Below are 15,839 nucleotides of genomic sequence, written 5' to 3' on the forward strand. Positions count from 1 at the left end.
TCCCCTGGCTGGCTACATCTTTATCTGTGGGCTACACCCATAGACATATAACCCCTTCCGTGTTGCAGGACTTTGGCATCCATGACGAGTCAAAGTGAGTATTCGTTTTGTAAGTATCGGTAGCGTGGCCTGGTGGATCTTCTATGTTCGAACGGTTCTATCACTGCATTCTCGGCAACTCCACCCTTCCATGCTAAGCTGTTAATCAAAACACACTAACCCACTGTTTTTGGAGTGGCGGAATGACATCATTAAGCTTTCTACATGTCAGGAATCATCATGTTACTCATGCGTTAACAAAGGAAGTTTGTTACTCCTAGAAGAACTAGCATTTCTGATTAACTGTACGAATCCGGCAGCAAGATTCAGAACCCAGGTTTCTCCGAGACAATGTCGTTCATCCCTGGACAGCCAGTGACGGCAGTTGTGGTAAGTTTGGAAGTCTGGTTACCAGTACTGTCTGAACTATCCAACGATGGGAAGCCCACCTCAAGCCAGCTAAAGAGATCTACTGGCTATGTCCTAAAACTGTCTTAATTGTCAATCGCAATTTAAGCTGTAACATGTTACAACAACCTCACTAAGCTTGTTTTTCTTATAACGATGTAAAACGATAGCCGTTAGGCTAGGCAACAAAGGGGTGTGTAAGCAACCAGGGGTGTAGAAAATGTTGTAGGCTAGAGCTAGCCTAACTCTTCTCTGAAGTTATATTGTAGCATAAAAACAGGCGTCGCTATTTTGAGAAGATTGCGTTGCTAATGTTTGAACGAACTGTATTATAGATAGCTTAAGTACCTACAGTGTCGCCTACCATTGAGAGCATATGTCAACTATAACAGTATGAGCTAGCTAGGTAAGCGCTAGTTTGGTTTTTGAGCTGGAAGCAAACATCAAGCTATGAAACCGAACTGCTTGAAGACAACAGGGCGTCACCGACTCACCTACCACCTTCTAATGGTGATAAGAGTTTAAATCCCGAGTTTGTATGACTGTTGACAGTATAGTGCCCATGGTGCAGCCGGTGATTAATATCAGTTCATTCCTTTTACATATAATTTGTTCTTAATCGCATAAACACAGTTACTTCCAAATTATATCTCAACCGGCAAAAACAAATTTCAGGGACGTTTTTCAGTCTTCTAGCTAGCTTATTTGCCACATTTACCATGCACATTCTTGCTTTTATAATCTGTTCCACTTATTCTATTTTGTGGAGCCCCGCCCTGATATTATTATGATAGACGGAGATGGTCTTGCTCAATAGCCTAGCTAGCTGCTATGACCTCAAAATGCCCTGTTTATAACAAACTTTATCAATCAGCAGCTGTAAGCTGTTTCATCCAGGCACTATCATAAACATCTTTAAAGCTATCCTTTGCACTTACGGTCAACCACACTTACTGTTGTCTTGGGCAAAATCTTAATAGGAAAACATGACTTCTTGACCCCCAAAGTCTGTATTTGTGTGTGTGTGTGTATTACAGCAACGGATTGAAATACACAAGCTGCGCCAAGGTGAGCACCTAATCCTGGGCTTCAGTATCGGAGGAGGGATCGACCAGGACTCTGGACAGAACCCCTTCTCTGAGGACAAAACAGACAAGGTAAGAGGCCCAGGAGGAACCCCCGGGCCTGGACAGGACACACCATGAGTCTCTAGAGCAGGAGGTAGGAGAGATGGACCTGTGTTCGATTTTCTCGCTTCCATGGCCAACTCGATGGCAGTTGTAGGGTTCCAGCTAACAAGGCCAAGCTAAGTGAACGAGGCACACCTGTTTGGAGCTGTTCTTCCTGAGCTGTGGGATGTTTCAGCGAGCTGTAGAGAAACTCCTGTAGGCAGGAGAAGACAGGCAAGCCCCGCACATCAGCTGCCCCAGAAGTCAAACAGAACACACCCAATCAGGAAGCTGACTGATTAGTGACCAAACATGGGCTTGTTCCCCCACTGCAAAATCAATCCGTAACGAGGGATATTGTAGACTGTCTGATGTATGAGGTGCACTTGGTTTAAACCTGGAGTAAAACACATCTTTCTTTGTCAGTTTTAGCAGTGTGGTTAGGTTATCCAGTGACCTCAGATGTGGTGTGTGAACTTGTGTGTGTGTGACGCCCTCAGGGTATATACGTGACCCGCGTATCGCCGGGGGGACCAGCGGAAGTGGCTGGATTGATGATGGGAGACAAAATCATGCAGGTATTAAACAAGCCTTAGGGAATACATATCTATTATACACCTACATACATACTGAATACATGCATGTCCTGCAAACAGTGACTTTACCGCTGCACCGCCACTAGATGGCACTGTTCACTACAAGTCATACTGAATGTTAAACTCAAGCCCTGTTAGTGGTTCAAAACATTCCGATTAAATGACTGCATAAGTGAGTCAAGAAAATGTACAATTTGAATTGTTAACTCTGTCTTTCTGTTGTGTGTGTGTGCGTGCGTGTGTGTGTGTGTGTCACCTGTCCTCCCAGGTGAATGGCTGGGACATGACCATGGTGACCCATGACCAGGCGAGGAAGAGACTGACGAAGAAGAAGGAGGATGTGGTGAGGCTGCTGGTGACCAGGAAGTCTCTGGAGGAAGCAGTCAGACACTCCATGATGTAAACAACCACAACACCAGGTCTGGAACACACGAGCAGTTCAACACTACAGGGTCTGTTGAGTTCAATTCAGTCCATTCAGGAAACAAATTAAAAAGTGCCCTCAAGACCGGATATATCTTAAGCCTTTCCTCTTAACATCCTAATTGAATGTCAATTGGTCAGATTGAGTGCTGTCCAGTAGCATTGACACATGGTGTCTGAATGGGTGCCAAATTGACTAATGGTCAATGATGGAATATTTTCAAGGCATTCATGCACCCCTACATCCTGGGTTCGTGATAGTTCTGAACCCATCTTGATACACCATCCCTCTACTATACTGTCTAAGATACCGGCTGTCAAGTCTTTATCATCACCAGTAACTTCATATTTCAGCAAGGGAAACTACTGTAAACACTATCTAATCATGTTAGGTTTGTTCTGATTCATCTTGTATTCACAATTTTTATGTCGGTATTTTCATAAGCCAAAGGACAGGGAAATGCTAAGAAACCTTTTTTAATTTTTTGTTATTTTGTTTCCTTTTTTGCATGTTTTTTATTGTGGTGTACAACATCCAGTGGTTAACATGTTGACTGTATTAGATCACGCTTGTAATCTACCTGTGTATGGATATCCAAGATTTCATGTAGAATCTATAATAAAATATTTGAGAATAGCAAACATGTGTTAGGGACTTAACACTACCTTGTGTTTTTAGGAACCAGCAATTATTCCATTGATTTTTTTTCAGTACATTAGAAGGTTTCTTTAACACAATATTGTCTTCATTGTGCACAAGTATCAAGCACAACCAAACTGCTTTCTGTGTGTCTTCTGATCGACTGTTCATCATTTTTCTGCCAAATACCAACATCTCAGAACCAGATGTTCACTGTAGCATCTAAAACAACACATTTTTAGTTCCTCACTGGTATATGTTGGACAGAGGTTGACCTTTTGGATGTTTATTGACTGATAGAAACAGCTGCAATATTACTCTTGTAAATGCACCACTAACTCTACTGTCACCAATAGAGAGAGGATTTCCAGAGGTTTCCTATAACTGTTCTTGTTCTATAAGGTGTTGAGCAGAAACTGGCCACGCTCGCCTCTGCCTGCCTCACAGCATTATGTCTGCAGTGCACTACCCTGTTCCTATTTAAATCAGCAAAGAGTCATTAGGAAAGTTGTAATGCAGATTATAGTGGTACCTTTTGTATTAACACTCTTAGACTTTTTGTACGACATACCCATGTATTGTTTGAGTTTGTATCGAAAGACTAGCCTATCAATTCCACACCCAGCTGGTTATTATAAAACCACACATATTGCCTTGAATTGCCTTTTTTGTTGTATATATAAAGGCAGTTTCTTAAGGTGTAATAAGTATTATATGTCATTGCTCTCCCTAACTATGCAAACTACAGTGGGGACTGAAACATGTACTTTGACCATTTTGGCAATTGATTGTATAATCTGTATCTGAATGTCCTTGAAAATAAATCAAAATATTTGTGGTAAACCTTTTGTTTTCTGTGTGCATATAAACATCTGTGTGCTTGTACATTTTTGAAAGAAACTGTGTCTTGGATCCCAGATTTAGCTACGTTATGTGAGACAGTTTGGTTCTCCCTCTACTATACAGAAACAGCTGGTGTCGCATGTTTGAAAGTAATCAACTGACATTTCAATGATCTGTGTAAATGTTGAAAATGACACGTAATGAGTCTACAAATCCCAATCAGAGAAATCTGGATTGATCTGGAATACCTTTCCGTCCACATCTCTCCAGTCCAAACAGCATTTTCACAGAGTCCTCACAAACTAAAACTCATTAGCACATCTTCAGCATGTGTTCTCTCACATCTGCCGTTATGAAACGCCACAGATGTGGTACATGATCATTGCTAATCCTCTTTCTAATTATAGATGTGCTATTAGCAGCTCTGATGTGGTGTACAGATATCTGTACCGCTAACAACAGGTGAGCTGTTTTTTGTTTTTTTTACTGTCCCAAAGCTTTTTGTTGTCCAAAAATACCACACGGACTCACACAAGGGGGCGATCGATTCCGGGTGAGGCTTATCTAAAAGTCTCTTTTGAGAAATAATTGATGAGGCAAATGTGTGTGTGTGCATGAATATGGGCGCGCACGTGTGTGTGTGTGTGTGAGCGAAAGAGAGACAGATGACACCGAGATCATAGTTAAAAGTTGTGTCTTTCATTATTTTCGGTCCTTTCAGACGGAAGCATGCTCCACTCGCCCGGGGACCACCTGTGGAGTTAGTTATGCAGGGCAGCGGCTGTACTCATGGAATACAGCTCTCCGACAACACCCGCCAGCTCCTCCAGAGGCAGCTCCAGACCCGTTTGACTGCCGTCCTGTACACAACACGTTGCTTGTTGCTAGGTAACCGTTAGCCTGCTATAGCTGGTTCTAACAACAGGATTACTACCCTGCCTAACTCTGCTCCCTAGAGAGCCAACCCTGTGTACAGTAGTAGCCTACTACTCACACCCACGCCATGCAGTCTTACAGTCACTACACTGGATTAGCATCTTTCCTTCAATGTCCCTGTTTTATACAGTAAATCAAGCACAATGTAATAAATGATGGCCAAAATATGGTAGTTAATGGAAGATAATGTTGACTAGCTTATGTTGACTGTTGCCAAATTGGGCTTTGTGAAAGGAATATCTAATGACGTATTCCTGATGGCAAATTAGGCTACTTTACAAGATTTATTCTTGTTACATGCATGGTTAAATGTTTACAAACCATAGCATGCTGAACAAGAACAATTTTCAATTACCAAATTAGTCATAAAGTATAAAGTAACTCATCCAATTGAATGGATGGAATTTCATACAACCATCTGCACAGATATTACCCAGGAGGTGATATAGCTGTGTTTCTGCAGGCAAATGAATAATTGCTCTGCTAAACATGGATCATGCATGTACACCTCCCACGTCAATGCTTGTGTGCTTCTGTTTCCATAGAGATGCAATCTGTTCCCATCACGTTCACTGGAGACCCAACACACTGGAAACATGGAAAGCTTTCAATTCTTTGTTTTTTCTTGAGATGAATCTAAAATGGTGTCCAAGTGTGTAAGGGCATGGTTGAAAGATGGAACCATCACTGTGTGTGCATGTGGGTGTATAGATTCAGCATCATGATATTGAAAATGTTATCAATGAGAGTAAACTCTTTACATACTTAATCACTTAATATAAATGACGTCCAAAATACAAAGCTGCATTTACAGACATGTTTTCTGTTACCATGCACGGTTCTGAGCTAATCATAGATGTTATTTCCGTGGCTGGCTTGGTGGTTATGGTTATTTTTATTTTATGGAGATCTGGGACTTGATATGAAAGGAGTTTATAATGTCACATTCACGGAATACTTGAGGAGGTTCCACTTCCTGTATCAACTCTTATCCTCAGAACACCCCTTGGTTTAACATGGAGTTGAGGAATCTGCACACGTACAGTCCTGGATTTCTCTCAGGCGTTATTTTGTTCTACGTTTTCTTCCTATTCTGAGGTGGTGCCAAAATGTGGTGCTAATAAAATGAGACTGGCAAATCATACATTTTACAACGACTTATCCACCTCTTTACAACTTTTCAAAAGTAAATTTCGTTTCAGTGAAATTTGGTTTTCGAACACGGAGTTCTTTGAAGCTCCGTGGAAAGTTGCAACCCTGTACATCCATACTGGTAAAGACCTAAAACAGCTGGAGTGGGTGTGAGTGTGGGCAGTTGGGAACCAAAGGTTGTGTCCCCTGGGTCGGACACACCAGATCAGGGCAAGAACAAGAAGGCATGTTGTCATGGTAATGCGCGTAGTGGATGAATCCTAACCCCCACCCCCACCCACCTACCCAATCTAAGTTTTCAGAAGAAGAAAAAATTAAAGCCCTTGCAAATGTATCTGAGCAAACAACGTCTGAACAAAATTAACCCGTCATTCTTCCCCATCCAAAAGCGGTGGAGTAAAAGTATGTATTTGAAGGAACAACTAATTTATACATTAGGTGTCCTTACTTTATGATAAAGCACCTATATTACCCGTCAGCTTCAGTAGCCAGGGTGAACGGGCTTACTGGGCTACCCTGAGATATCATAAACTATGGCGAATTAAATGGACGGCAGGTGGCTTTCCTTCACGCCTGAAGAATCTTTAACCTGCGCCGCCCACGCTCACGGATTTCCAGGCGTTTTTTTTTTCTTCCACGCCCGAGGGTGTAGATGCGTCCTCGCCAGTGTGGTGAAACATAATAAATGGTTGAAGTGAAAACACAAGATTCACTTGAGGAACGTCGGATCGTTCTCGTTTGGTTGGTGGAGTTGGAGCCAATGAATTAGCTTACAGCTGTGCGTGAGTCTTGAAAGAAGGTATGTCAAATTGTCTTCAGGGTTATCTTGAACATTTATTTAACATTTTTTATTCTGTCCAAGAGTGTATTTCTTTGCAACATTTGATTTTATCGACTGCACTTTTTGTTCTTTCAACTTTACCTCACTGGTTTTAGTGATTGTATCCCTAGCAAGAATGCACCGTAGGCAAACGCTGTCATACTTGTGCGTCTAGGTTGTAAGAACCACCAGTTGAAGACGACCAGCAGAACACTACATGCCAGCATCTTCAACAGCGGGAGACGAAACACCATAAACAGGGTATACTCGCATAAATAATATATATGATGACTTACTCGTGTGCTGTTTGATATGTTTAAAGGTAAATTTTGTCAGGAGAAAGCGACGTTAAAATGTTTTTCTTTGAAAGAATGGATTACATACGGGTAGCATGGCACAGAGATTATTTATCGTCACTTAGGCTACATGTGGTGTGTGTGGTGCGGTGTGCAGTGAGTGGGCAGTGTTTGGAAGCAGGGTCAGGTACAGGTAGGTGACAGGTACTGATGTGAGGTGATACAAGGTGGGGCAGGACAAGGAGATTTGGGAAAAGTAGTTCAATGAAAAGAGACAGGGAAGACTGTGTGTGGGGTGGGGGGGTCCTTGGCTGGACTGGGGCATGATTGAGGTATTTCCCAGTGTGTGAAGTGTGCAAGGAGGGGATGTAGAGGAGGAGGAAATTCACAAGGTAGAGGAGGAGATGGGTAGGGCGGGGGAGGAGATGGCAGGGGAGGAGAGGGGAGGGGAGGACAGGGGAGGACAGGGCAGGGGAGGAGAGGGGAGGAGAGGGCAGGGGAGGAGAGGGCAGGGGAGGAGAGGGCAGGGGAGGGGAGGAGAGGGGAGGAGAGGAGAGGGCAGGGGAGGAGAGGAGAGGGCAGGGGAAGAGAGGGTAGGAGAGGGCAGGGGAGGAGAGGACAGGGGAGGGTAGGAGAGGACAGGGGAGGAGAGGGCAGGGGAGGAGAGGGTAGGAGAGGGGAGGAGAGGAGAGGGGAGGAGAGAAGAGGAGAAGGGAGGAGGAGAGAGCAGGTGAGGGGGATGGGGTGATGGAGGCGGGGCGGGGGGCAGCTGACCAGGCACGTGAAGGTCAGCTCAGGGGAGATGACAGAGTGTTTCATGTCTGTGTGCTGATGACAGCAGCTTCACACTCCAGCCAGTCCTCAGTCAGTGAGGCGCTACGCTGGACAAGGCAGGGCAGGTAGAACGCCGCTAGCTTTTAGTGGGAGAACCACCCAACCATGAGTGGTGAGTACCAGCGAACCTGCGACCCCATGACCCTGGCTCGGTGTGTGTTCAGATGTGTTATTGTGATTATATTAGTACTGGATCTTTATTTACAACACTTTTTTTATTTTAAAGATTTGATGTAGATGCTGATAAGCAACTCTGGAAAGTATGATATGCACACAGGCATTGTGATGAGTCCCAATGTTGTCTATCGATAGAAAAGTATCGTTCATTTACAGATTTGATAGAGCGTGTTTCTTGACTTCCTGACTGCACTGTGTGGGCTGCTGATGAGAGGTTGTGTGGCTCCTGTGTAAGAAGCGTTAACAGATGACAGCAGGACTGACAGGGTAGAGATGTGAGTAACCGTGGCAGCAGGACGTGCTCTCTGAGCTGGAACTGGGCGTCCCGCCTCCTCCAACCATCTCGTTAGTGTCCGCTCCTGGTCAGGTGTGAGATGCCACCAGCCTAACGAGATGGAGCCAAGTCTCTCTGTGCTTCTGAGGGAAACCGGCGAGAGAGACTCAATGTACCCCAGCCCTCCTATCACCCCCCTCACCCCTCACCCCAGCCCTCCTATCACCCCCCTCACCCCTCACCCCAGCCCTCCTATCACCCCCCTCACCCCTCACCCCAGCCCTCCTATCACCCCCCTCACCCCTCACCCCAGCCCTCCTATCACCCCCTTCACCCCTCACCCCAGCCCTCCTATCACCCCCCTCACCCCTCACCCCAGCCCTCCTATCACCCCCCTCACCCCTCACCCCAGCCCTCCTATCACCCCCTTCACCCCTCACCCCAGCCCTCCTATCACCCCCTTCACCCCTCACCCCAGCCCTCCTATCACCCCCCTCACCCCTCACCCCAGCCCTCCTATCACCCCCTTCACCCCTCACCCCAGCCCTCCTATCACCCCCTTCACCCCTCACCCCAGCCCTCCTATCACCCCCCTCACCCCTCACCCCAGCCCTCCTATCACCCCCCTCACCCCAGCCCTCCTATCACCCCCCTCACCCCTTTTCATTCCCTTGCTCCCTGGCTATGCCCCCCTGCACCCTGAACTCCAGCCAGGCTGTGCATGTATGTTTACCAGGAATCCACCAGGAATTTGCCGCAAGGCTGTGAGATCTGAACCAGTGCCCTGCTGCAGGCTTGGTGTTGTTGCTCTTCTGACGGCGCCTCTTCTAAGATCCCTTATCCGCTCCGCTGCTTTGTGTATATCTGACTCTCTCTGAAGACCAGGTCCTGTTCACAGCAGGCCAGAACATATTTGGTTCATTCCCAGCGGACAGTAGAATTTCGCAGGAGTGCCTTTAGTCATTTTGGCTTGTTTCCTTCCTGTAGACGCTCTCTCAGAGACAGCTGGTCTGTGGGCTGGTCTGGCTGTGTGATGAGGATGGTTTGTTGTGTAGAATGACAGAATTATGCACAAGTGCCACCAGTCCATCAATACACTAACACAGAGGAACCCTTCGTTTCCAACACCCACACAACTGCTTGGACCCACTCAGAGCTTCCCAGGTTTATTTGTGTCACTATAGCACACTCTTCTATCAGGTCAGCAACACAACTGGAACTGATGGCTTTCAGCCACTTGAGTCTTTAATTCTGTGTAAAAACAGACACTTGAGGTTTTTAATGGATGTGGCGCCGTTGTGCTGCTTGTAATGCCACTGTGTTCAAAATGCCCTGGGGGCTGTTCCGCTTTAAACCCACTTTTGTGTCCCTGCCCCCTCCCTCCCTCCCCCCTGCCTCCCTCCCTCCCCCCTGCCTCCCTCCCTCCCCCCTGCCTCCCTCCCTCCCTCCCCCCTGCCTCCCTCCCTCCCTCCCCCTGCCTCCCTCCCTCCCCCCTGCCTCCCTCCCTCCCCCTGCCTCCCTCCCTCCCTCCCCCCTGCCTCCCTCCCCCTGCCCCCTCCCTCCCTTCCCCCTGCCTCCCTCCCTGCCTCCCTCCCTCCCTCCCCCCTGCCTCCCTCCCTCCCCCTGCCTCCCTCCCTCCCCCCTGCCTCCCTCCCTCCCCCTGCCTCCCTCCCCCTGCCTCCCTGCCTCCCTCCCCACCCCCCGTCCAGTTTCACAGGAAACCTGCCTCCTGGACCAGGTTCTGGAGCTGATTATGAATGAGAAACCTCCAAACAGCACCAGTCTATTCCTGAACGAGGACTCTGAGAAGCCGCCCCTAGCCGATAGAGGAGCTGTACGGAGGCTGAGGAGGACCATGGAGAAGAGGGCGTCCAGTGTGAAGGACAGGATGACCTCCGTCACCTGGGAGAGCGTCAAAGGGTTCCTCAAACGCAACCTGTTTGTGATCTTCACCATAGCGGCCGTGGCTCTGGGTGAGGAAAGACGAGACTGTTTGTCTTCCAAGTCAACGACTTCTTCTGGATCTCTCTGTTCCAGCTTTTTCAGATGTACTCTTAGTCTTTAGACGAAAAATGTTCGTTAGTTTTAGTCACATTTTGGTCTTTTTTATCCATCATAGTTTTTAGTCGATGAAAAGTCATTTCATTTCAAGTTTTCCTTAAGAACTAGCACTGTCATAATCATAAGATCGGTTAAGAACTGTGTGTGCGTGCGTGTCTGTGTCCAGGCGTGATGCTGGGATTCGCCCTGCGGCCCCAGAACCTGACCCTCAGGGACATCAAGTACTTCTCCTTCCCTGGAGAACTGCTGATGAGGATGCTGAAGATGCTGGTGCTGCCCCTCCTCGTGTCCAGCCTGGTCACAGGTACCCTAGCCCTAACCATTAACCCTTTTTTTTTTATTTTTTTTTTTAATATATATATATAGCGCCAGATCACAAAATATGTCATTTAAGGTTACCTTTCCTATAAAACAGGTCTATAGCTTGCTCTTTTATTAAACAAACTAAATGGCCTTATGTTATTTATCTTATTTACACGACGGCATGTCATTTCTGTCTCTACCCCGCCCGCCGCTGCCCCCCCCCCCAAAGCTGTAAACCTAGGGGAAATACTGCTAACCCTTCGATTGGTTTCGTCGAATTGGGATTGAATCCCCTCAAAGTATTTGACCGTGTTTAGCAGTCTGTGTTTGGCCCAGATGTGAGCCTGCCAGGTCACTGCTGCTGAGACAGACCTCAGTGTGTGACTGTGCTGTGTGTGTGTGACTGTGCTGCTGTGTGTGTGTGACTGTGCTGTGTGTGTGTGACTGTGCTGTGTGTGTGTGACTGTGCTGTGTGTGTGTGTGTGTGTGTGTGTGTGTGTGTGTGTGTGTGTGTGTGTGTGTGTGACTGTGCTGTGTGTGTGTGTGTGTGTGACTGTGCTGTGTGTGTGTGACTGTGCTGTGTGTGTGTGTGACTGTGCTGTGTGTGTGTGTGACTGTGCTGTGTGTGTATGTGACCGTGCTACTGTGTGTGTATGTGACCGTGCTACTGTGTGTGTATGTGACCGTGCTACTGTGTGTGTATGTGACCGTGCTACTGTGTGTGTATGTGACCGTGCTACTGTGTGTGTATGTGACCGTGCTACTGTGTGTGTATGTGACCGTGCTACTGTGTGTGTATGTGACCGTGCTACTGTGTGTGTATGTGACCGTGCTACTGTGTGTGTATGTGACCGTGCTACTGTGTGTGTATGTGACCGTGCTACTGTGTGTGTATGTGACCGTGCTACTGTGTGTGTATGTGACCGTGCTACTGTGTGTGTATGTGACCGTGCTACTGTGTGTGTATGTGACCGTGCTACTGTGTGTGTATGTGACCGTGCTACTGTGTGTGTATGTGACCGTGCTACTGTGTGTGTATGTGACCGTGCTACTGTGTGTGTATGTGACCGTGCTACTGTGTGTGTATGTGACCGTGCTACTGTGTGTGTATGTGACCGTGCTACTGTGTGTGTATGTGACCGTGCTACTGTGTGTGTATGTGACCGTGCTACTGTGTGTGTATGTGACCGTGCTACTGTGTGTGTATGTGACCGTGCTACTGTGTGTGTATGTGACCGTGCTACTGTGTGCAGGCATCTCCTCTCTGGACAGCAAAGCTTCTGGGAAGATGGGCATACGTGCCGTGGTGTACTACATGGTCACCACCTTGGTGGCAGTCTTCATTGGCATCGTCATGGTGATGATCATTCGTCCTGGGAAGGGCAGAAGGGATAGACCAGTGGCCACTAGTGGCAGCATTGAGCCGGTGCAGGCTGCAGATGCCTTCCTGGACCTCATCAGGTGCGCTGACTTCCAATAGGTCTGACAGCAGAGGTTGAACTGAAAAACTGTTCAATTAACTGTAACTGTCTATACCAGTCACTTGGGCAGCCACATGCTAAAATGTGATTTGGTGTTTTTCTCTCAGAAACATGTTTCCCCCAAACCTGGTGGAGGCCTGCTTCAAGCAGGTAAGGGTTCTCACTCTCACATCGTTTCCTCTCCTCTTATAAGACTGATTGACATCATCTGTATTTTCTGTTATCCAGTATAAAACCGTCTACAAGAAGACCATCACCATCAGGAACGTAACTCAGGCTGTCAATCAAACAGAGGACTCCTCCCACAACACCACGGATGCCCTGGCTGTCGGGAACATCTCCACCATCCTGCAGACCATACAGGTATGGAACATCTCCACCATCCTGCAGACCATACAGGTATGGAAGCAGCTGTGCGTGTCATTTACTGTCCCTAGCGAAGGTAATCCAATTCACTGGATTTAATGTAGGGAAAAGGCCACAAATATATCTTCAAAATAAAAGGAAGTTCGTGGTTGTCTGCTGCAGGAGAGCGTGGAGGAGGTGGTGCCCATGTCGGGCTCCTCCGGCGGGGTGAACGCCCTGGGCCTGGTGGTGTTCTCCATGTGCTTCGGCCTGGTCATCGGGAGCATGAAACAACAGGGCCAGGCGCTGAGAGACTTCTTTGACGGCCTCAACGAAGCCATCATGAGGCTGGTTGCCATCATCATCTGGTGGGTTTCCTCCTCACGTGACCACCAGTCGGGGGTGGTCATGTGACCACCAGCCAGGAGTGGGGTTCCAGGGCTCGTGTCTGCCTTGAGGTGGATGTGAAGGTGTTTGCCCATCAACTAAACACTCTCCCCCACCTCATCTCTCCCCTCACCCCCACCTCCATCTCTTCTCTCACCCCACCACCTTCCCCCCTCCCCCAGGTACGCCCCTGTAGGCATCCTGTTCCTCATAGCGGGGAAGATCGTGGAGATGAAGGACCTAGCGGAGATGGGGGGTCAGCTGGGGATGTATACGGTGACGGTCATCGCGGGGCTGCTCATCCACGGCCTGCTCGTCCTGCCCCTGCTCTACTTCCTGGTCACCAGGAAGAACCCCTTCACCTTCATAGGAGGCCTCCTGCAGGCCCTCATCACCGCCCTCGGCACCTCCTCCAGGTGTGTGTGAGGGAGTGTGCGGGCGTGTAGCTGACACAGATCACGACCATGCGCTTGCGTGTGTTTGTAGTAGCCTATGTATAAACAGTTTTTACACAGACTGAACTTTGTAAAGGGAGAACTTAAACATCCATCTCCCAATCTTCATGCCCCCTCCACCCCTGCCCTCCACCCCTGCCCCTCCACCCCTGTCCTCCACCCCTGCCCCTCCACCCCTGCCCTCCACCCTTGTCCTCCACCCCTGTCCTCCACCCCTGTCCTCCACCCCTGTCCTCCACCCCTATCCTCCACCCCTGCCCTCCACCCCTGTCCTCCACCCCTGCCCTCCACCCCTATCCTCCACCCCTGCCCCTCCACCCCTGCCCTCCACCCCTATCCTCCACCCCTGCCCCTCCACTCCTGCCCTCCACCCCTGTCCTCCACCCCTGTCCTCCACCCCTGCCCCTCCACCCCTGCCCTCCGTCCTCCACCCCTGCCCTCCACACCTGTCCTCCAGCTCCGCCACCCTGCCCATCACCTTCCGCTGCCTGGAGGAGAACAACAAGGTGGACAAGCGCGTGACCCGCTTCGTGCTGCCCGTGGGCGCCACCATCAACATGGACGGCACGGCCCTGTACGAGGCGGTGGCGGCCATCTTCATCGCCCAGGTCAACGACATGGACCTCAACTTTGGCCAGATCCTCACCATCAGGTAAGGAGCTGAGGCCTGTTCCGTAAAGCCAGTTTACCGACTAAGCCAGGCTTATGCCAGGGAAAGTAACTGACACGAGCCTGGCTTAGTCCATAAACTCGCTTTATGGAACGGGCCCCTGGTCATTGAAGGAGATCTTTAGATACTCTACAAGTCTATTAACTTGTGTTCAACCTCACAAAGTAACTAAGAACTTCAAAGGAGGAGGAACTATAGACCTATCAGGGTCGATCCTGTGCTCTTTAAAAAACAGCACTGTGCAGTAACTACCATGTCTGTGTCTCTGCACTCTTATCTGGATCTGTGTTTATGTGAGAATGCATGTACGTGCGTAAGTGCATTAAATGTGTGTGTTTGTGTGTTGTGTATGTCTGTACGTGTGTGTATGTCTGTACGTGTGTGTGTGTATGTCTGTACGTGCGTGTGTATGTGTATGTCTGTACTTGTGTGTGTGTGTGTGTGTATGTCTGTACGTGTGTGTGTGTTAGCCTCTTTATTAAATGTCTCTCTCACCTCCCCCCTCCCCCCCTCCAGTATCACGGCAACCGCTGCCAGCATCGGAGCTGCAGGCATCCCTCAGGCTGGCCTGGTTACCATGGTGATCGTATTGACATCGGTGGGACTTCCTACTGAGGACATAACACTGATCATCGCCGTGGATTGGTTCCTGTGAGTCCCTTAAATGTCAGATAGAGGCGACAGAAGATAGAAGAGAGAGAGAGAGAGAGAGAGAGAGAGAGAGAGAGAGAGAGAGAGGAGACAGGGAGAGAGAGGGAGACAGGGAGAGAAAGTGAAAGAGAGAGAGAGAGAGATTAGGTGTTGGTGGAAAGGTTGTTGATACATAATACATTGTTATGACCCAACTTTGGATGGTCTCAGTCTAGGGAGATAGAGAAGGTTCTGGCAGCTGCAGTTCTGCATAGCATGCTCTTGTGTACCTCACAACTTCCACCACATCTACATATCTCTTCCTTCCTTTAAGGGTTTCTTTTTCTTTCTTTCTCCCTTTCTTTTTGTCTCAGGGATCGTCTGCGGACCACCACCAACGTCCTTGGCGACTCTCTGGGCGCGGGCATCGTGGAGCACCTCTCACGCCAGGAGCTGCAGCGGCAGGACGCAGAGACGGGCAACTCTGTCATTGAGGAGAACGAGAAGCCCTACCAGCTCATCTGCCAGGAGAACGACTCCCTCAAACACCACAACAGCGAGACCCCCATGTGATGACCAGACCCAGACCCAGACTAGACCCAGACTCAGACCAGACCCAGACCAGACCCAGACTAGACCCGGACCAGACCTAGACCCAGACCAGACCTAGACCCAGACTCAGACTAGACCCGGACCTAGACCAGACCCAGACCCAGACCAGACCCAGACCCAGACCTAGACCTAGACCCAGACCCAGACCCACACCCACACCCAGACCTAGACCAGACCCAGACTAGACCCAGACCAGACCAGACCAGACCTAGACCCAGACCCAGACCTATACCAGACCCAGCCCCAGACTAGGCCAGATGAGGCTCAGTGATTCTTAACTAAAGATGT

The 15,839-nt window shown here is 48.7% G+C and overlaps 2 protein-coding genes across 3 annotated transcripts; both read left to right on the forward strand.

Annotated features, from left to right (window-relative positions):
• Positions 1 to 246: 246 nt before the first annotated feature.
• On the forward strand, positions 247 to 4,118 carry tax1bp3 (Tax1 (human T-cell leukemia virus type I) binding protein 3). Its single transcript, XM_067230157.1, has 4 exons — positions 247 to 429; positions 1,485 to 1,604; positions 2,117 to 2,194; positions 2,481 to 4,118. Exons 1-4 carry the CDS (start codon positions 391 to 393, stop codon positions 2,613 to 2,615), a joined length of 372 nt encoding a protein of 123 aa, XP_067086258.1. The 5' UTR covers positions 247 to 390; the 3' UTR covers positions 2,616 to 4,118.
• Positions 4,119 to 10,321: 6,203 nt separating this feature from the next.
• Positions 10,322 to 15,512, forward strand: slc1a6 (solute carrier family 1 member 6). 2 transcript variants are annotated; one of them, XM_067229551.1, is made up of 10 exons: positions 10,322 to 10,580; positions 10,835 to 10,972; positions 12,225 to 12,432; positions 12,560 to 12,602; positions 12,681 to 12,815; positions 12,981 to 13,165; positions 13,367 to 13,600; positions 14,097 to 14,291; positions 14,826 to 14,960; positions 15,314 to 15,512. In XM_067229551.1, the coding sequence occupies exons 1-10, from the start codon at positions 10,361 to 10,363 to the stop codon at positions 15,510 to 15,512; spliced, it is 1,692 nt and encodes a 563-aa protein (XP_067085652.1). In that variant the 5' UTR covers positions 10,322 to 10,360. The 2 variants fall into 2 exon arrangements, with proteins under 2 accessions (XP_067085652.1, XP_067085651.1); XM_067229550.1 differs by lacking the exon at positions 10,322 to 10,580 and having other exon boundaries at positions 10,840 to 10,972; positions 12,681 to 12,719; positions 12,957 to 13,165.
• Positions 15,513 to 15,839: the final 327 nt, after the last annotated feature.

This window comes from Osmerus mordax, chromosome 26 (genome assembly GCF_038355195.1).
Source record: "Osmerus mordax isolate fOsmMor3 chromosome 26, fOsmMor3.pri, whole genome shotgun sequence".
Classification (NCBI taxonomy): Eukaryota; Metazoa; Chordata; class Actinopteri; order Osmeriformes; family Osmeridae; genus Osmerus; species Osmerus mordax.